Here is a 22,153-nt window from a genome sequence, read left to right as displayed (position 1 = left end):
TCACCCTTGCACTGCTCAACCCTAACGTGTTACTGAACCATCAGCCTCGGGCTTGTTTAGCATAGTTCACGCGTTGCTCCACTGTAGGCTGCAGTCGTATGCAGGGTCAAGTTGTGTTGGAGGGAAAACGGTGCAAATACACAATCAAGCTGTTACGAAACAGCGTGCTTGGGTTGTTTTTCTTCTGTTGGTTCTTATTTAGTAAACAGTGGCTGCAGGAAGGACATATCTCGCCAGTAAAGCTAATCTACAACATATGAGGGGCAATTTGACAACCATGAAAAAATGGAACAACCACAATACCATCGAACAACCCAGTTTGCAGCGTATGGGCGACAGATAAGTCAAGGTTCCAACAGTCAAGTCATCAATGATCTGTAGGTTTCATCCAGATTCCAAGACAGAGGCCTATTCTCACCAGAGGTTACATAACAAACTGTCCCAACAAGTTAGCAAAACACTGGTGATCAGTAAATGCCTTTTCAGGGATGTTAGTGGTTAGATGAAGTTGTTTGCTGTATTTCTTGTGCACCTTTTATCCATACCTCCTAAATGCCCGCTGGAGGGAAAGAGCGCTATTCTTTGGAAATTCAGAGCAACACCCTGATTAAAGAAAACACAAACAAAAAAAGTCGCCCATTGTTGAGGGTTGATATAAAAGAGGGGAAAAAAACTGAAGACTAGCAGGATACTTCCTCCTTTTCATGTTCAAATCAGCTTTCTAGAACAGAGCCCGACATTGCAGTAGTCGTCCCTTCTGCAATATTAAGTCTCATAACATCTGTACCATTGTGTTGAAAACAGTGCCGCTTGGCGCCTCTCACAGGACTTGTCTCTGGTGCTCACTCTCATTTCAGCATCCTAACTGACATTTGCATTTTATGGAACCACAATTGTTAAATGTGAATGGTCAACTTGCTGCCAGAGTTTTCAGTTGTGTAACTTTTTGGATTGAAGATAATGAAATGAGTACCTCCTACAGAAAAAACACAAATTATTCCAATACACTGATTTATTTAACTTATTCTGCATCTATAACCATACAACAATATATAGATGTATCTGTTTTATAGCTTATGATGAATAGATAACCTAGTTCTACAGTTTGAATCGGATCAATATGATTCCTTGGCAAGAGACTTAATTTGAATACAGTGTTATACAATTATTAAAAGATTTAATTGCTTGGTCTTGTTTTGTTGAAATTTGTATTCACTTATTTCTTCATAAAAAGCCATAATTACTACAAGGTCAAATCTGTTGTACAGGCAATTAAAAAAAGAAAAATGTATTCAGTGAAATATTGTTGAGGATGTAGTGAAGCCAGTGTTTGAATCATCTAAACATGGCAACTGGTCAACTTTGATGCAATAAAACACTGAGCAATAGCATTTTACTTTACTAGTTTATTACTACACTGGTAATGCTCATGTTTTCAAATTTGTTCTGTGGAAGCTTTGTTTGTTATATTCAGATTTTTGATTCAGATTTCGACTTGACAGTCTAGCCCAGCCTAACCACATGCTGTCACAGACACTATGAGACGTGCAGCAGGACAGATTACAGACTCAGACTTCGCCTATTACCTTGATCTCATGATAAGTGGCTAACACGTTTTACAGATGTCAGCACTGCTACTCCTGCAAAACATCCGAATGAGCAAGTTTCAGGATGTGTCATCTTAGAAACAGGTGAGGGTTTGATCTGGTATATCTATTATTTATCTTTTAAAGGGTCTGACACAAATACTTGAGGATAGTGTCATTTATGTCCTTGATATTGTTCCTAGAGACAATAATATTCACTTTGAAACAAGCTCCTCCCCTCGTGTCTCAAGGTAACCACGTTTTTTGGACGGTTTACTTAAAGAACTGGGAGTACAGCCAACACCTCCTATCAGAGGAAACACTGCCTAACAACAGCTGCGAAAGCCCTCTCCTCTCTCCCCCCCCCCCGTCCCCCCCTATCTCTCTCCTCGTCCTCTTCTTTTCTCTTCCTCATTTTTGCATTTTCCTGTTTTGGCGTGAGCTCTCCGCTCAGTCTTTGATACAAAGCGAGGGGCTGTCCTCGGGGCCCAGCGAGCACAGACACAGAGTATCCGGTGAACTGAAAGCAGATACCACAGATTCTTGTTATTGTGATCATTTTGGCTTTGATGGCTCGGACACTTTTTATTTTGGAAATCATGACATTATAGGAAATATGCTGTGGTAACTACACAGCATCCTTCTAGCTTGAACAGGAGGAATATTGCCTCAAAATGTGGTTAGCTGTATTTCAATGTGAAAGGAAATAATCTTGCCACACTTCCTTAACTTCAAAAAGAGCCTGAACGCAGATCGTTTATCATAAATAAGCTTCTGTGTTTTATACGTGTGGGTCATGTCTCACAGAAGCAGACACCTATAATCAGTCTAATTTATACTTGCAGCACTGCAGCCGATAATAAGACACTTTGTTCCTATTTCTTAGCTTTATGATGTTTTACAACATGAAGTAAGGTACATGACGGCATCACTGGGAGTTCACCTTTACTCAGAGCACAGCCCAGACATGGGACCACTCACTGTGCACAAGGCTGTTGTTTTCACTGGGACTCCTCCCACCCGGCATTCAGATACTGTTCAGGATTACAAACACCGAGCGCAGTCTCACTCCCGCGTGCACGCACCCATCACAGGAAAATGTATGCCGCAGTGGCAACACCTGAGCCGAGAATAAGCGAGCGCGTACCAGACAACAAGGAATGTGCAACAGGTCAGAGACAGGATGATTTGCCTCGAGGGAAGCGTACTGGGCGAGGCTGTCCCGAAGCCTGTCAGTCAGAGATGAGTTACTGCTCAGAGACACTGTGAATAAAAAAAAAACAAAAAAAAACAGGAAGAACAATATAGCTGTTTGAGGGGGAGGCGTGCAGCATGTAAAGAGAAGGAGAAGGAGTAGAAGAGGAGGAGGAGGAGGAGGAGGAGGCGGGGGAGCAAACCAAGACAGCACGAACAAAAGACCCCGGATGACACAGAGAGCAGACAAATGACTGTGCACAAGGTGGCAGGCAAGACACAGAAGTTGCACAGCCAAATCAGCCATTATATCAATGAAATGTACACAAGAAAAAAACAAGGGGCTTATACTCATACTATTGCTGTTATGGTTTTATAGGGGGTATCCTTGTAGTAAACACTGGCAGCTGCCTCGCAGGCGCCACACTCCTGCCTTTGTGGTTGGACTATAATTATAGTTTTACCAAGGAAGAACATCACAGTCATTAAACTGCTCTGAAGAAGTCACATAGAAAACAAATACAATGAGTCTGCATTTTTGCCTTATCGCGTGCAGTCTACTGGGTGTGTGCATGAGTGCATGCAGGTCAGGAGTTCTCCACTGGGTGTGGGAAACTTTGAAACAATTTTGTTTCAGTTCTGCAAATCCTGGAATAGTTCCTCAAAACTGCTCAGACCGCTGAACAGACAATCAGTTTCATTTTACAATTCTTGTGTTAATTTACCGTAATAACAATGGAGACCACATGCTGACATAATACCATTTTCACATCACGAGAAACCACTGAGATAGATGGAAATCTTACACTGAGCCAATATAATGAAAGGACACAAGATCTGAGCTGTATTTACTTGACATGGTCAGTGGTCTTCCCAGCAATGTGAATTCAATAAGCCACTTTGTGCTGGGGCCCAGGAGTTCAAATCACAAAACAATGACAAAGCACAAAGCACAATGGCAAATAAAACAACACAACTTTTCCAGGAGCCTTCACCGCTATTGTGTTTTGTAATTTGGACTTCAGGGTAACTGAAACTTATCTGTGCGTATCGAAACGATACAGGTGGCTGGACTGAAGGATAGATGTAGCATAGAGCACCTAGATGTGATAAACAGCATGCCACATTCTTGCTCTTCATGCAGGAACAACAAAGCTACGTCTGTTATATTTCTCCTGTTTCATGAACCGCTGCAGTTCATGACCTCCCTGGCTTCCTCTAGTCCTCTCCGATTGGTGGCGATTGCTATCCAGGGAACACTTTTGAATACTGTGTTACTAACTAACACGTAATTGCATCATAAACTCGCCGACATTCCTCCCTCAGCACCTTGCTGTGCTGATAAGCCGAGACATGACAATGCCGGTGAGAACCTCTTCCATCATGGCAGGAACTGGTGTGATTAGGGCACATGAACAAGGTGATGGCTAACTGGCTCCCAAACAGCGCTTACATGAAAATCTGTCCATCTTGAATTCAACACAGGGCACAGAGGTCAGATCTGATTAGAATTGTTTTACGTCAGCCTCAGATTTTTTTTCCATCAGATCTCAAACCAAACTATCATTATCGACTCGCTCTATTGTCTTACACTTTTTAAATAGTTTTTATTTTGACTGATGCCACTGAATGGCATTTTAAATTGAGTCTGTCACTTTTTCTTGTTCCTATCCTCTTGCAGGAGTAGTCTTGAAATCTGAAAGTGTCTTTAATCCAGTATGGACGAGAGCTCAGTCCAACGAAAGGTGTAAAGTTGATAAATAATCTCTCTATTTCAGTTTCGTAAGAATGTGAGCAGTCGCCTGCCAAACACTGTAATTCTACACGTCCAGACAGGGACAAAACCACAGTGTGTACTGCTTGTGCGTGCTTGCTGGTATGCATTTGTGTGTGTGTGTGTGTGTGTGTGTGTGTGTTTGAGCTTTTCTGCATACGTAGGTGGCTTCTAAAATTGTTTGCATGCTGTATATGCATGACAATTTCTGCGAATGTGTGCCTACGTGCCTTGATGCGCGTTTGACCTTTTTGCATCCAAAGTGTTGTTGTCCCCGCTTGAACGCAAACCTGTAGACGAGTGCGATTGTGTACCTGTCGCTCGGATGCCAGGCAGATACCAGAGAGCTCTTTGGTTTCATCAGTGAACTTTGGACCTCTTGAGGACGTGCTGGAAGCAGGCCAGTGCAAACTGCATTGTTTACCCAGGCTTTTATACAATGACTGGTACGGCAGATAACATGTGGCTGTGCTGCTTCCAGACCGGGAAAATTACAGCATCCAAAAGGCAAGTTTGCCTCGTGTACTCAGACCAGGCTCAAGTTCAAGTCGCTTCGAGTGGAAGTTTTTCCTCTTTGTTTCTGGGGGGAGAGCTTGAACCTCAACTTTGCTGTCGGACTATCATCTGCTGTAAAAGCCTCAAGTTGAATGGAAACGTGTGAAGTCGATGCTAAATGCAAGATACAAGTTCGATGGCGTTTGTATTTTCAAAGCAGCAAACTAAATATTCCCCTTGAAACTCGTCACAACCTCAAAAACCTGGTTTGGTTTTGAAAAATGCAAGATAGACACACCATCAGTGGGATTTTCAGCAACTACAGCACAACACACCAGTGGCTGTTTGAAGAGAGGTGTTCTCAAGAAGGATCCATTAGGAAAAGATAAGCTCTCCTCGTTTGTTTTCTCACAGTCACACTCACGGTTCGAAGTATCCTAAACAACATCAGGCATCTCTAAACTCGGTGGATGTAATGTGTCACTATGAAATTTTAGATGCTTTATACTCATTGTGTAATTGTCTATCTAATGCATTTGTCAGCAAATATCCTGAAGTCGAATCTTTGTTCCTTCCTTCTGGACCCTGACGCACGTCTGCCAATAAACTGTGACCAAACAAAAACAACAAACAACAAACAACTCTCAAATGACCAATCAGGGAAGCTTCTAAGACTTACATCTCTGACCGAGGCATTTTGGCCTTTTTGAAGGCAGGATAGGCTGGGGTTCCTTTCAACTCCCAGGGCTGGATAACACTCTGTTCCCAGTTTATTTGGATCACACAGCGGCTTTTGATACTGATCCTTCCCTTGGCTGAGTCACATCCTGAAAGGGGCCGCTTGTGTTACAGTATAAATCCTGCAGGACTGATATCCATCACGAAAAACAACACAAGACGATAGTTGAGGTTGATGCAGGTTTAAACCATACTAATCACAAATCTTGTTTAAAGACACAACTGTAACCCCAATGAATATATACAGCCTGATTTACGTGTTACAGCCACAGCTCAACAGTGAAGGAGGAGAATGAGGGATTCTTAGTGAATCTATAACCACACGGGCATCTCCACCATGGAATCAGACTTGTATATGTCTATGTGTACAGTGAGAGATATACTGTAACATATCGCTCACACATACCATGTGAGGAATGGGCAGCAGTATAGAGGGGCAGCAGTATAGAAGATTGCTGAAGTTAAAAACAGTACATACATGGATGTACAGCAGTGGTTACTACTTCAGAAACATGTAATTATACATTGTAACATAACTATAGGGAGATTACAGGAAATTGGTGATTTATTTAATTATTTGCATATTCACACAGTTAAAGACCATATCAGGGATTTAATGAAATAGGTTTAGCATCTTCAAGGCTGCACTTACTGCTCTCCCTTTCTTATTCTTTAAACTGCATCACGATTAACACACATTTCTTCATTACCTGTACTGAATTTAGCAGCTAGAATGATGATGTAATGTGTGCGTTTACAGCCAGAACATATTTGTTTTACAGTTTTAATGCGGGTGGCCGACATCTGGATGTACACTTCAGTGTTTCTCTTGAAGGAGATGGAGCAGCCTTATAATTGCACTTTCTCATTAGCGTTTCTTGAGAATTCATTTTATTAAACCGCACCATGTTTCCTTTTAAGACGCAGTTGAACGGGGCCCACTCATCTGGCCTCCTCTTCCTCTGTCTCTGCCCGTCAGCCGTAGGTAGACGATCCTCTGCATGCAGACAGGCTGAGGAGACTTTGTGTACACGATGTTCTCTCAGGCTTCAGCCCTCCTCTCTGTTCGCTCACTGTCCCTCTGTGGGAGGACACAGACCTATCGCCCCTCTGCTTTTTACAGACTCCAAAGTTGATAGGTGATGTTATTTAGTGGGGAGAGTTATACAAGGTGCTGAATAGACATGAGTTCCCCAGTTGCACCACTTCACAGCTGCACTCTGAGTTATATCACGTCTCCCCCCCCTAGAGCGAGAGTAAAAGTGCCATATGAATGGCTTTAAAGCAACTGTATGCCTCGGCAGAATTTATGTGCATATTTACATATGAACACAGTGCAGCTTAATGGCCCACTGCACAGATGCTGTGTCTGTGGCGATCAATCCAAGGTTTCAATAGTGCTGCCTCAAGTTCAAACAGGAGCAGGGGGTAAGATCCCTGGAGTAAAGAGCTGAAGAGGACACTCATAGGGAGAAGTGGTCCCTGTCCTATAGATGTTCGACTGCAAAGAATGTATATAGCTCCCAGTTTGATTGAAGTGATGTCATGTAAAAAGTTAAAAGCATTGCTCCTTCCTTTTCAAATCCAGCAAGTTTATGGTTCTGAAATTTATGAGTGTTCAATCTGGTACATACAAAAATCTGGATCTAGTGAATTTAAATGTGGTTCCATTATGGGCCTGTTGGGCCTTGGCGGAGGTATGTCTCCATGTGCCATTCCAGTTTACCTAATGTAATACATCTACACTTAATGTATTACATAAACCTGCAGTAGATCAATTGGATGTTATTTCTGTTACCATTGATGTGTCTTTATTTCGTGTTTGAGTCAGAGCAAGCTTTGTGTACAAACGGGGAAGGTGAGTGAATTATGATCTGAGTCATTCCTGTGGTCTTGTTGCTGGAGAATGATTTGATTTTCTTGGCTTGAAAAGATCAATTTAATTCAGTCTAATGAAACTTCCTCAGGCTAATATGAGTAACTTAGTAAAAATGCCGCTGTGGTCACTGATATATATATTACATGGAAGCTATGGAGCTGTAAGGATTTCACACCAAAAAATCCGACAATAGCTAATGTAAAAAGGATTTATGCTTCTACTGATAGATTTGAGTTGCACTTTCCTTCAGCAATGACCGCCAATGACTTGTCTCAAGTTCTCCGTGGGAACTGATTCATTGCCCCTTCGTCATCTCGCAGGTGACAAAGGATTCGCTTGAATTCTCAGCAGAGAAGCCTGCTGGAGTCTGTGGGAACGATTCAGTGTGCGGACGACACTGACAGCGCCGGATAGCAGGGTGCCTATCATCCACTTAAATCCAGACCCTGTTGACAAGGCCAGACGTGCATGAGCATGCGAGCGTGTGCAAGCGTCTGGCCGACCGCACACATCGGCATACACACGCGGGCAAACAAAAACACACGCAAACACACAAACACACACCGGGGGACGGCTCATTGAGGGCCCAGCTCCCTCCGTGTTGTCCCAGTTGATGGTGACTCAGGTCACGCAGCTGCATGGTCCGCTGGATGGGAACATGATGGGAAAAGTGGGGAAATGCAAAGAGGGAGAGATGACAGGGAGGACAGGATTGAAAGAATAAAGTTAGATGCAATTGCAGTGATGGATGCTTTAACTGAAAAATATATTTTATATGCAGCTGAGTGAGGAGAGTTTAATCATCGTGCTGCTTTCTTGTTAAATTTGAACAGAAGGCGACACCACATATTTTACAATTTATTTTCCAGGACAAAAACATTTGTAAAACTTCTCACAACGGCTTCTCGTCATCCCTCAATCCAATAAAAGATATTCTCTATATTTTTTGGAAGTGTTTGATTGTCTTTTGTCCTCTTTAAAAACACATGAGGCAATTCAGTGGTCATGTCTGAAGATGCTTCGATTCCCAGTCGTCATCGCCACCAGACTTCTCAGTGATAGCACTCTTTGCTTATGATAAATGTGCGGTGCCAAAACAATTTTTCAAATAACATGTCAATGTTTAAACTCCATATGCAGCTCATTTCAGACCGACAGTAAAAAGTGAAACTTGGAGCTGATAGCGTAGAGCCCATTGATTCACCTGCAGGATCGATCAGTTTCACAGCACATGACGATAGATTTCCACTTGTCAGCATCATGACAGTCTTGTGATGGCGTATTGGAGCAGCCTGTATCTTATAGCCCGATGTCAGCACTCTGACGCCCAACCACACGACTCAGACAGCTGAGGTAAACTTTGAACTGGAGGAACATCGGCAGATGAACCCAGACAGATGGCCCTGACCTCTGTAACCTTTTGCTCTGGTATATGAAACATACCAACAGACGTATATCACAGTTGTCAAGCAAAGTGGCAGCCATTGCCACTCGGGGTGATACATTAATCATCTCTTTGAACATCGCTGTTCTTGCTTTGTGTTACATTAAGCTGGCAAAACCTTTCTCTCACCTTGTTTTTTGTTTCAGAAATACAAAGAGATATTTTAGAATCAGAACCTGTGTGGTGTTAATTTAAAATGCAGCAGTGCGGACAAAATAATATATCGCCCCAACTGCTCTCATTAAGGTTTGTGGTAAACCACGCGACCCGTGACGAGCCAAAGGGCTTCGACATAGCTAATAACAATGAGCACCGCTGTTTATCACCGCCTGGTCAATTGGGTTCACAGCCTTTGACCTGTCACAGAGCCGCACAGGATTATTAGCGAGATCACATAACTGAGAGTTAAATCCCTGCTCTTCCAGTGCAGACAGGTTCTTTTTATACGTGCGTGTACACATGTTTGCACTAAAACACAGATGGCAATCCTATGGGCTATGGACTAGAACATACCGTGACTTCTTTTGGGGGGAATGCAGGTTTAAGGGTACGAATACGGCCGGACATACCGCAATGCTTCCTCAACTCACTCCTCTGGGACCTGGCTCTATTTCAGTTTTTAAGTTTAGCCAGGACATTTCCCTGTTGGAACACAAGGTACATATATACCTTATGGCCCTGAAGCTGTCTGACTTCTGCTGAATCACAGGCTGGCGCCAGATGCTGCGGAGACCCGGAGCTTGTTAATGGCCATACACGGCACAGCACCATTTGCTTCAGCGCATCTCATCTGCTGTAAATTGCCATTAGTTCCGGTGAAGGCTACTGTAAATGCACTGTAAGTCATTTTATGTTTACTGATATTAAGTGTGGTAATTTCTGGTAATCAAAGCATGAACGTGGGCCGTCGTGTTATCTCAGGGAATTGATTCAAGGCAAGCAAAATCCCATCTTGTCTTCTTAGTAGTAATGATCAAAGAGCTGCATGTCACCAAGGCAGATGTTACACAGCAAAGGAGCTCCTCTATCAAGGGATTTATCCACGGTACACAATCCTCCACAGATGGTGAAAGGCAGAGATGGGAGCAAGCACACACGTACGCCTGCTTGTGATGGCTTCTGATTTCAGCTTCAATTAGAAAAGAAGAAGAAGAAGTGGTGCTATGTTTCCTACCAAGAAATCACAATTAAAACATTCCTGCAGGTTAGAGCGATCTATGTTAGCGTGGCGCTATAGGGGCCTGTGTGTCAAATTAAAGCAGTTTTCAGACATGAGCTCCTGAAAATTGGGTCCAAGCAGTTTGCTGTTCACATATGAAGAACGCAGCAGGACGTACTCGGAGTCACAGACTCGTTCACAGCCACAGGTGCATGTCTGAGACAGTCAGGCGAGCTTTGGTGCCTTGGTATCACAAGCAGGAGGCAGGGAATTTCATCAAAAGCTCATAAATGGTTTTGTCTTCCCAGGTTGACATCTTGAATTCATTCATTTTCTACATTTTCTCTTTTTCAACCCGACATATTTATATTATTTTAGTTTTTTTCAATATTGTATCCATTGCATGTTAGAAGCGTCATCAACATATCAAATCGCTCGCTGTAAATCTTTTCACATGGGCTCACTCCTTCTGTAACAAAGACTCACGCAGCTCCTATGAAAGATTTCCGGGAAACATCCAGACTTCAGTGCGTGTCTGAAAACAAGTTAAACGCTTTCACACGGCAGACTTAGACCTGATGACAAGTCAGTTTTATTTTTGTCTTAATCCCTAATTGATTTGGTTCTGATAATCACAGAGCTGAATTCCTGTTACTTAAAACGACAAGATAAGATGGATAATCATCTTGTAATGCACTCTAACTGTTCTTCTGGATGTTTCTATTCATATTTGTACAGACAGCGTTGATCATGGGTGTGAGGAGATCATTGTCAGAGAACATGTTAGTACACAGCACCACTAGAAAAAAAAAGTGGTTTGCAAAGAAACAAAGACATATATATATAACGTGGCCGTGATGTTACCCAGTGGTTTCAGCAGAGGAGAAAGTTTCAGCTCGTGTCAATGTTGTCACTAGCTGGGGGCAGACACATTGTGAAAAGACATGTTCAGGTACACATCAAGGTATTTAAAATCAAGTACTACATAAAGAAAAATAAACTATACATTACAGAAAAAGATGGCTTGTCTTTAAACATGACAAGTCATGAAATTGTAGATGGTTTAAAAAAAGAAAACCACAAGAACAACCCACCAATTAAATTTGACTGGCAAAGATAAATACAAAAGGATCAAATGTCTAAATCCTCTCGTTTTACATTTTTCCAAGGAATTGCTCCTGACATGATAGGTGTAAACATGCATGGTACAAATCATCTCTTTCCCCTGATGAGGCTGCGTGAGAACATTGTGATCAGTGATTATTAAGTGAAACAGGAATCCCACAGCTAGCTTGTTGATTTAGTGAAACGACACCTATCAAATGATAGATAGTTTTAATTTGCTCCATTAATATTTATAAGTCTGAACAACAAACTAACATTTCAGACAGACACTGATGAAGCTTTCTCTTTGATGGTGTTGACGGATGGGCTTGACGCTCCCTCCCTGCACGCACTACATCACATTTGTCCCATCATGCTAAACTTAAGTCTCAAACAAACAAGAAGGGCACTCAAAGAGCGCACAACTCCACTGAGGCCAACGCCCCATCTCACCATGTTGAGGAAAGTGGGGGAATACGCCCATTTCTCTGGATCTGGAATGACCGGACTCTTCCTTGGCTCATCCACCAGACAGACATACAGACAGACAGACAGACGGCAGAGAAAACAGAGCCTTCTGGGCGGAGGTGACGATCAGTTGCAACAAGATTACCCATGTGGTGAAAAGTATGAACATACAAATATCACAAGCCAACGGCATCATGCGGAAACTGGTTTTATCTGTCATGTAACTCCAAACTCTGTTGTGCATCACATTCTGTGTAGCGTGTCAAATAACTGAACCCTCCACCTGCCATTAAAAAGGATTAAATTGAGACAGAGATGTGAAGCAAACGAGAAAGCCGCCCGTAAGTAATCGTGACAAGAACAGCTTACATTTCTCTGTTACACCTTTGCCTGCACGGATAGGTCTCTAATCAGTAGTACATTAATTATGATGACAAAGAGGCTCTCTGAAAGAGGTAAACACACTTAATCAGAATCTCCAAAGTGTTTTGGGGATTGTGCGTGCCACACACGGAATTTTAAGCATTACATAAGAAACCACTCGGCTAATTCATCTGCTTAACTGTCTTGAAGTTACGAATCACAAGTCGTTGTGAAACATGAGTTTTCTCAGAAGGGTGGCTGGTGTCTCCCTTAGGGATAGGGTGAGAAGCTCATCCTATCATCCGTGAGGAACTCGGATTAGAGCCGCTGCTCCTTTACTTAGAAAGGAGTCAGCTGAGGTGGTTCGGGCATCTGGTAAGGATGCCCACTGGGCCCCTCCCTTGGGAGGTTTTTCAGGCACGTCCAGTGGGGAGGAGACCTCAGGGAAGACCCAGGACTAGGTGGAGAGATTATATCTCAACACTGGCCTGGGAACGCCTCGGGATCCCCCCGTCAGAGCTGGTCAATGTGGCCCGGGAAAGGGAAGTCTGGGGCCCCCTGCTTGAGCTGCTCCCCCAGCGACCCGACCCCGGATAAGCGGATGACGATGAGTGATGAGTGATGAGTTTTGTAAAGTCTGCTGCCAGACAAGGTCATTATAAGGAGGACAAGTTTGTTTTACAACATGAACCAACTATGATTTACTACCCACATTATCACAGATTAAACAAGGTGCGCGGTAGTGTAGTGGTGCCCGGAGGAGTGTGTACACGCTTCATTTGTCTTTTTCAGCCCGTCCAGCGAAGGATAAACGTTGTGTGTTATAAACAGTGACAGGAAAGATTACTCTTGCGTATTTATAGTTCACCCAGAAATTGGCAAATTATCACTTGATTTCGGGCCAAGTAAAGGCGCTTCCACAACAGATTTTTCAGTTGAAACTGCACAAACAGAAGTAAGAGGTGCCACAGATCATGGTCTGGACCAATGCGTCAGAGTTTAGTCTGACCTAAAGAGCTGGTCGGGGTCTGGGTTAAACTGAAGCATGATTTAGATTTGGACAGCTGAAGTTGCTCCCAGGATTGCTTTTAGTCCTCACGCCTGCTGATATAGTGTTTGAACGACAAGGATGTTTATTTTGCTGGTATAATATAATGATATAACAGTGGCAACAAAATTCACAAAGTGAAATGGTTTCTTTCATTTTCTCCACTCAAACAGAAACATTAGATTCTTCTACGGACTTTATTCAAAAATACTTAGCAAATACAATAGACAACTTGTCAACATGCAAATGTCAGATGCAGGCCCGTCTGCAATCAGAGGTAGACACAGGCCACGTGATGAGAACAGGACATGTGTATGATATACAAAAGAAGAATTGCGCACTCCCTATATTACAATGTGAAACCAAACCTTACTGGATTAAATGTAAACAATTTACCAGAGACATGAACCCTGTTTGGGACCATGGATCAGACTTGGTGGGAAAATAACCAAAGTGAGAGATTTTCTTCCTTGTCTGTCTGACACTACTGCATTGTGGAGCATTTCAGGAAACAGTAATTTGTATTGTGACTATGGGGCCATTGTGTTCCACTGAATTGGTGACACATTGTACGAGTGCCAGTCTGAGCATGGCACTCACAGTTATGGCTGCATATCCTGAGGTATCGCCAGAGCTCAATTGTCCCTTTGTGCTCTGAGAACACATTGCTGGAGAACAAACAACAGGAGGACAGTGGACGAGCAGTCATAGGAGTCCTGCCTCGCAAACAGGCGTCCATTCGGAAGCCAAGATGGGACACTCTCAGACACGTCTCGCTCACGTTGCCTCTGTCGAGCCTCGGCTGCCTTCTCCCAGGACGGTTTGTGCCCTCCGGCTGGCCGAGCCCCACCACAGAATCTGCTGCCACCACCAGCACTTCAGCTTCCCGGAGAGAGCCATAAGCTACTCGCCCCCTTACTCCCCGAATCTGTTCAAGAGGCTAGATCGGCGGTAAGTGGGGGCAGCAGAGGGTAGCAGCCAGGAGAGTTTGTCTTGTGTGCAAGTGGGTGTTGGGCGTGACAGTGACTTGTGACAGTGACATATGTGCACATTAAAGACAATTCAGGAGAGGATGGACGGTAACAGCTGTGTGTCGGTGTCTAGATGATATAGAGCTGTGGGTGCTGTATTTGTCATGATATACGGCTCGTCCTTCAGCTGCACTCAGAGTGGATGGTCTTAGTATGAGTCATTTGAAGCCAAACACTGTTTACATAACATCACTTGGCAGCAGCAAGTGAACCTGCAACCTGTTCTCCATATGACTGACTCGTCTCCGTTTCCCTAATGCAAATCTGGTATTTGGAAATGGATGCCATTTTCAACATCTATCTCTAAATGTCAGTGTTAGGTATTGTGCTTGCAGCGCTGATGAGACGATTGCCTCAATGACTGCCTCTGGCTGTCCTGATGTATGGAGAGTGTTCAGTATTCATTGGCTGTAAACGGTCGTGTTGCCCTCACGTACAGATTCCTCTGAGCCGCTCTCTGGCTGCAGCCAATGGCCACACTCCCATACACACCCTGCATTCCTAATTGTGAGTGTGCAGATGGGCCGTACACCGCAAAACTAAGCATCTTAATCCAATAGAAGTGTTTTCATCTTGTTGGGATTGGTCATCGATCTTTCTCATTGGGCTGCATTGTTTACATTTTATATCTGGTGTCCCGAAAACCTCAAAAGCTTTGCTAAACAAAAGCTGGGCAGCCGGCGGCGTGTCTCAGCCTCGTTTGTCTTCAGCTTTCGGTGCAGATGAATCACAGTTTTATATAATGCGGTCGGCTCTTGCACCGGGGACATCTGATGCGAACCGTGGCCTAGCTTTACAGTGACTCACTGGGTTTGCCACATGCCGAACATGGTCAGGCAGTAAGTGTTGCACAGAAATGTAAGGGGGTGCTGTATCTTGGAAAGGTAGCATAGGTCAATATCTTTAAACAAAGTGCTGTGTGTAAATATTTTTTACTTGTTAGGATTTGTATTGACGCAGTTGCAGACGTGCAGAAAGAAGGAAGGTTATGACCGACCTTGTCATGCTGCCTGTGGCTCATCTGTTGTGTTTCAGTGGAAAGGAACAGGACGGCTCCCCACTGTCTGCAGTTATATGTCTCAGCTGAGCCACAGGTAATTGTTGCGACTCGTCCCTCCTAAATGGGACTATCACAGCGGGGCAAGGTAACTCAGCCCGATATTAAACCTGGCGGCTATACCGCCACAGCACGGGATGCTAGATGTCAGCCACTGCGGGCCCTAATACCCAGTCAATCTGCTTTTTGCTTATCTTTGTTAGGCCTCCCAAAAGTCAGCCTTTTTGCTAGGGCGGATATTTTGTCATGTAACACAACTTGTTTTTCACCAGAAGACCTTGCCCATGCACGTAAGACCTTTACTTCAGTAGAACAGAAAACAGAAAGGGCCTTGGGTCGTTTATTGCAATTTGAACTGCGTTTCCATCTTTCCGATCTGGCAGAAAATTTGCATGGAAAAACCAATTTCCCACTATATTGTCAGTTCAAATGTGTGGACTCCAGAATACAAATTGATGTGTTATTATAGGAAGACAGAGCTATTGTTCTTCATAGGATAAAACTGAAGAAACGTGGATTTAATGAACTATGAACAAACCAAATTATGCTTGAACACTAGTGTTTGATGTGAGGTCCGTGCACTCAGAAGGAAGTTTCATTAATTTTCTTTTTTCGATGAGCTGATAATGTTTTACAAATTGCTGGTGATTTGGAAGGAAAATGATGTTGCACCAGTGGCTCCCTAACAGAGATTTAAGTGGCCTATTATCAGTATCGAATCAGATAATTGTAACAACATAGGGAACATAATGTGACAGCTGAGACATGCTGGGCAATGACATTACAGCTATTAAAACCTGCACGGACACCTCAGTGAAAACAAGGTGTATTGCTCAATAACAGTCAGTGTGTGGTGGAAAATGCTGAAGAGAGAGAGAGAAAAAAGAGCGATGACAGCAGGTATGTTTTCCTCCGTCGGCCTCTTCTGTGGTCGGCCTCACACCACAAATTGTTTATTACATTTTGCATGAGGTATGAGTGTACTCCCGTCACATGCAGTGACATGCAAGTTCAAAAGACTATCTCAAGTGCCAGAGGTCACACGGTGGGGAACAGTGCCTAGGTTTATGAGCAAGGCAGAGTCCTGAATGCCATAAATATAGCCAAACTGTGGTGGTATACACAACAAATATCTGTCTGCGTTACTTTAAAGTACCCTGGACTATGTTGTGGCTTTCAAATGAGGATGAACTGCAGTACAATGGAAACTAAAGTAAAGAAAGTCGGGAGTCAGTGATAAGAACAGCATTGCCTAAGTAAATATATAAATAAATAAATGACTAAATACATAACTAAATGTCATTGAGTGCCCCTTGAGAATTTTCCTAATTATTTCCAAGCAAGACAAACAATCTGTATTTTTCCGGAACAGTGAACTCATGGAGCAGGAAAAAAAAGTTTATGGAAAATTACTTAGTAAACACATGAGTCCAGAAACACAGCTGAACAGTGTCCACTGCAGGGGCAGTGGTGTGCTCTACTGTTTTACCACTAGAGACCGATAGAGTTCAGATATATACTGCAGGGGAAACTCACAGTGAAAGTAGATGGAAAAGTACCTGTGTGCATCAGCAGCATCAGAGGCAGATGTTCACCTATGTGCACATGTGCACCGTGCGGGACATTCCGCTGAAGCATGATCTGTGACACAACAAGCAGGGGGACAATAACATGTTGTCATCATTACAATAAGAGTGGCAAAATAATCTAAGGCGGTTAGACGAATAATTCAGTTTTCAGATGGAAAATAGACACCTTTAAGATACTAGACACAGACACATACTTACAAATCATGGTTTCGTTAAAAATCAGACGATTGCGATAAGCAACATTTTAACAGCAACACAAGTGAGTTATTTGTACAAAACTTCGCAGGGTTAAACTTGTTCTGTTGGTTATGAAGTTGTTGTTTGTTGCCATGAGTTCTGCACAGTTTTGGTCTGTGGGTTAAATGCAGAGAGAGAAGTTCAGAAGCAGGGAACGTGCAGTGCTGCGTTCAAGTGCTCCTCTAAAGCTCGTTATTTCGAAGAGCGCTCTTGTTTACAAACAATAAAGAGTTCCCATGACTTTGTTTTTGTTTTTTTTTGATAAATGGACTGAATTGAGATTTGTAGTTTGTACTGCATTGCAGAATAAACACAACAGGTGGCTCATTTTACGGGACTGATGACACAAAGTTGTTTTGTCATTGATTAGTTAAAGTTTGATAACTATTAATCAAAATAAAACAATGCAAGCCTATCTTACATCACTTTTGTATCTACAATCTGTGTTTGTGCAGTGGTGAGTTTATTTTGATGTTATAACTAACAAATGCTCTTTGGGTTGGAACTGGATTCTTATTCAAATGTGAATCTTATCTGACAAAGAATAAGCAAACGTCCCCCTGAGCAGTGAGATTAATATTAAATTGTCATAAAACAGAAACATTCGGGCTCCCTGAATACTTGACCATTGGTTCGTGACCGCGTGTCCCTTATTATACCTCCCTCTGGCTTTATTATGTAAACGTGGACGCGCGTCAATAAAGTCAATGGCATAAAGTCAGATTTTTTCCCTCTGGCACGGGAAGGCAGCACCACCCGCTCCCGTTGCAATAAAGTGCGCTCGCGTCAGATGACGTCACGGAGGCAGCGGCTCTTATAGCAGCCCGAGGCAGGAAGCGGCTGCAGACAGTCGCTCGTTCACACCGGCGAAGCTTCCCCAGCAGACTCAGCACTGGTCCCAGCAGCGGCTCAGTGCATCGCTCCCACCCGAAACCCGAACGCAGTAACCCCGGATACACAACGAGGACAACCCCCCGCCGCAAACCTGGCGAGAAGCGTGATCCAAGCGAGCGTGATCCTCAACATGAGCACGGAGATGTTCGCTAAAAGCCCGATGGAGGTGGCCGTGTACCAGCTGCACAACTTCTCCATCTCCTTCTTCTCCTCGCTGGTCGGAGGAGACGTCGTGTCGGTCAAACTAGACAACAGGTAAACACGGGGCTGCGCTTTAAAAAAAAACCCAACGGTTTCCTTCATGAACCTGTTTAAACTCGAACCCAACACGGGCCCGTGCTCTTTGTCGTGCACATGAACCGTTTAAAAATACTCGTGCACGGTGCCTGGTGCGGGTTGTGGTGTTGTTTGTCTTCCCGGCAAAGTCTCCGTGCGTCTTCGTGTAGCGGTTTGTTTGGACTTTGAACATGTGACTGCACAATGGAGACTCACTGATAGTGCTGCACTGTAACCCGAATAACAGCATAACGGTCCAATGGTCGACATGCAGCTGACTCTCAACCACAACAACAACAACATTAGTAATGATAATAATAATAGTAATAATTACATAGATAACAGCTGGATAGTTTTCCTTTCAATTTCACTGTGTGTTGTAGAGCAGGGATTCCAGGAAACCCTGGTAGTGTGGTAATAAGTTGTTTGACTCGAACTCAAACATTAGTTGTATCATTGAACTCTTCATTGATGTTCTGTTTTTTCTCTTTTTCCTGCAGTGCCTCTGGTGCTAGCGTTGTGGCCATTGACAACAAGATCGAACAGGCAATGGTGAGTTGAGATCACACTTACACACACACACACATACACAAACAGGTGAGTTTTGGTTCCACGACACTGTCCAGGCATGTCTTCGTAACCAGAGTGTGTTCGAGGCCCCGTTGAATGACACAATGCACAATTAGCATTTAGCAGTGAGCTAGTGGTTCTAGTCATATGGACTCATTACAACTAGTACAAATGGTGCAATAACATGTGAGATTTTTAGATGGCCTGTTAGTTTGGCCTCCAGATGTTGTGCATCAGCACATATGGAGCGATCACAACCAACAGACTATACTTCTGCACAAAACCAGCTCTGTGTGCACGCACAGGGAAGCCTGAGTCATGTGAAGGCAGCACAGGCGGTCTGCTTTGCTCACGTGATGAAGAGTAGAACGTGTGGGAGTCAGGGGCAGGAAGTAACCCAGTGTACTTTGATGTTGACATTATGTAAAAAGAGACCGATACAAGTAAACACACCAAATAATGGCTGCGTTCCCAAAGCAAACTTTCCTGGTAACGCTCATCTTTGTTTTGGCCTCTGATTTGCAACCAAGCTGATTTCTCTGTTTTTGTATCCAAACTGATCCGCCTCTTCTTCTGTGCCCTGCCAGGATCTGGTCAAGAACCACCTGATGTACGCGGTGCGCGAGGAGGTGGAGATCCTCAAAGAGCAGATCAAGGAGCTGGCGGAGAAGAACAACCAGCTGGAGAGGGAGAACTGCCTGCTGAAGAACCTGGCCAGTCCAGAACAGATGGAGAAGTTCCAGTCCCGCATTCCGGCGGATGTGCTGTTACCGCTGGATAACCAGAGCGCCCAGGTGACCACAGACCACCAGCACCAGCAGCAGCAGCACACCTGCAGCTACAGCACAGGCTCTGCTGTATAAGTGGCTCTGCCTTGGGGCGGGCAGAGCCACTGTCTCTTTACAGTAATGGACCTCCATTTTAAATGAAAGTGTTACAATTCGCCGCTGAGAGCCCTTCTCACAGTGAAGGTGCAGCACCAGGGCTGTAAATGATCGATGGGACACAAAAGGACTGCCGACACTGACGAGCACAAAACAGAACCTGGGACGCTCTGAGCGGCGCGGTGCCAGGCCCGCCTTCTGATTCCGTCCAGCTCTTTGTCGTCAGTCTCTCTTTTGTAGACAAAAGCGCTGAGAAATAGAGAGTGGTCTGACTTGGTCGCCGCTGAGCGCTTGCTTTGAGACAGACAGAGGGAGGGTGGGGGGGGGGCATTCCCCTGCCTGGCCGAACCCTTCCAGCCATCACCCTTATGCACTAGAGAGAAGGGAAAGGAGGGTGTTGAGTGGGCTGGCCCTGCAGGTGCCAAGTTGGGAAAGTGTGTGCGAGAGGGAAAGTTGAGTCCCTGCTGGCCCGGAGGAGACCCGTGTGTGAGACGTTCCTCCAAGTCTCGAGGAGGAAGAAGAAGAAGAAGAAGAAGAAGAAGAAGAAGAGAGCCCCTTCATGCAGATCTGTCCAGTCACGAAACATACGAGTTTCAAAGGACCCTCCCTGCCACAACCGTTCAGCCACCTAACTTTTCGGACTTTCTCCTGTACATGCAATGTGTTGCTCATTTTGATCATGTGCATCTTATTCATGCCTAAAAAGAATCACACCAGGATGAGCTGCCGCGGAGGTCGCCGCAGCAGAGGCTGCCAGTGGGAGCTGGTGCACGCTGCAGTGGACTGATCCGTGTGCTGTAATGATTCACAACGTGTAATCTTGTACTGTCTGCAGTTGGGGCTTGCTGCTTATGGGGGAGGTGAATCCTGCTATATCTTCTGTTTTTGTTTCTGATTCGAAACAAATCTCAGTTGTTGTGAAATAGAAGCATTGTACAATGGTCTTAAAAGATGTTATATATAAATATATATAAATAGATGTATAAAGTAGGGCGCGACTTGCCTTGTTGGCCTCGCTCTTAAAAGTCAAACTACATTGTACAGAAGGTCGAAACCTCGTGAGGTATACACGTAGTGGAGATGGCGAGAAAGCGAACGACTGCTTTCCTCGCTGCAGATGCACTCCTGCAGATTTTTGTTTTTTAACATTGTCCAGTATCTGTTCCATTTTTAAAACTTGCTCAGATGCCGACTTGAAAACGATGGCATCACACCAGTGCCTGTCTGTAGTGAGAGAGGATTCGAACTCTGCTGTCTCGTTTGTTTTTCTAGCTACCAAAGACTCTGCCTGTTTGTTTGTTTCTGAACAACAGAAAAACCAGGACCATGTGTGAAGCTTCACAGGGAGAAGTTGTGTACTGCTAAAGTTCCTATGTGTTCTGTAAAGATAACGGTGTTGTTGCTGTACAGTATCCTGGACAAATGGTTGCTCACTGAAGTGTTTGGATACAGCTGCACATTTTGCAATAAACCTTGTGTTTACATGACGCAATACGTTGACACACTCTGTTTTGTTCACAGCATGCATGACACAAACAATGTAGAATCAGGACTTTGATCCAAACATGAGGTTCAGAATTTTTAAAGTATGACACTTGGGTTTCCTTCAGAGAAACAAATGGGGAAAGAAAACAAACATATCATTTTACAGTTACTTGAAACACATGTCTGGGTATGATAAGAGCTGAAGTAAACAAATAATCTACTGTTTGATCTTCAATAATAGATCATGGGATTGGATTTATATTTAGTTTTAGGACAGTTTTAAGCTTTTGAGTTATTCCTTAACAAACATGTGATATGTCAGTAATACAACTTGAGCTGATGTCTACACACTGCAGTCAACTGGGCGGGTCAGAGTCACGAGAGCACATCAGACTGGTTTTCTTTCCCTGATGCAACTCTTATTAAAGCTTATATACTATGCAATGGAGAAATGTACTCATTGGAAACCCAGGCAGGGAAGACCGATGAGTCGCCTGCGACTACACCCAGGATGATTTCATTAACTGCTACTTTTTAATCTCAGAAAACATATGACGCGTTCCTAGAAGTAACCTTGCTGTTACAAGTTTGTGCAACTCTGCCACTACTTGTTTTCCTGCGTGCTGATTTCTCTTCCATCTGTGAGCCTTTGTTTGTGTTTACAAAGTCAGCATGACGAGCATGTGATCTGTGAATCTCGGCACACAGCCGCAGCGAGCCACAAGGCCCCGGACGTCAGAGAGTGGTATTTTCAATTTAGCACGATGGCTCCTCAGAAAGAAGAATCTTATTGTCTTCTAAGAGTAAAAAACCTGTTTACTAGCAGGTAAACAACTTTTTCCCTCTAAGTCAAAAACAGGGTGACCACTAATGATAGT

General features: G+C 43.9%; 1 protein-coding gene across 2 annotated transcripts in view; it reads left to right on the top strand.

Moving 5' to 3' along the window:
• The window catches only part of tsc22d3 (TSC22 domain family, member 3), a 35,075-nt gene extending 13,793 nt beyond the window's left edge, over nt 1-21,282 (top strand). The window contains exons 1-3 of one of the 2 annotated variants that reach the window (XM_062393343.1): nt 17,988-18,315; nt 18,837-18,888; nt 19,494-21,282. In XM_062393343.1, coding sequence (XP_062249327.1) covers nt 18,191-18,315; nt 18,837-18,888; nt 19,494-19,769 — 453 coding nt within the window. In that variant the 5' untranslated portion in view covers nt 17,988-18,190 and the 3' untranslated portion in view covers nt 19,770-21,282. Of the gene's footprint in view, nt 1-17,987; nt 18,316-18,836; nt 18,889-19,493 lie in introns of those variants that run through there. The other variant, XM_062393342.1, reaches the window with a different exon arrangement.
• The last annotated feature ends 871 nt before the right edge of the window (nt 21,283-22,153 follow it).

The sequence above is a fragment of the Platichthys flesus genome, chromosome 8, assembly GCF_949316205.1.
Source record: "Platichthys flesus chromosome 8, fPlaFle2.1, whole genome shotgun sequence".
Taxonomy (NCBI): domain Eukaryota; kingdom Metazoa; phylum Chordata; class Actinopteri; order Pleuronectiformes; family Pleuronectidae; genus Platichthys; species Platichthys flesus.
The sequence above is the reverse complement of the archived record's forward strand: the minus strand, read 5'-3'. Positions and strand labels throughout refer to the sequence as shown.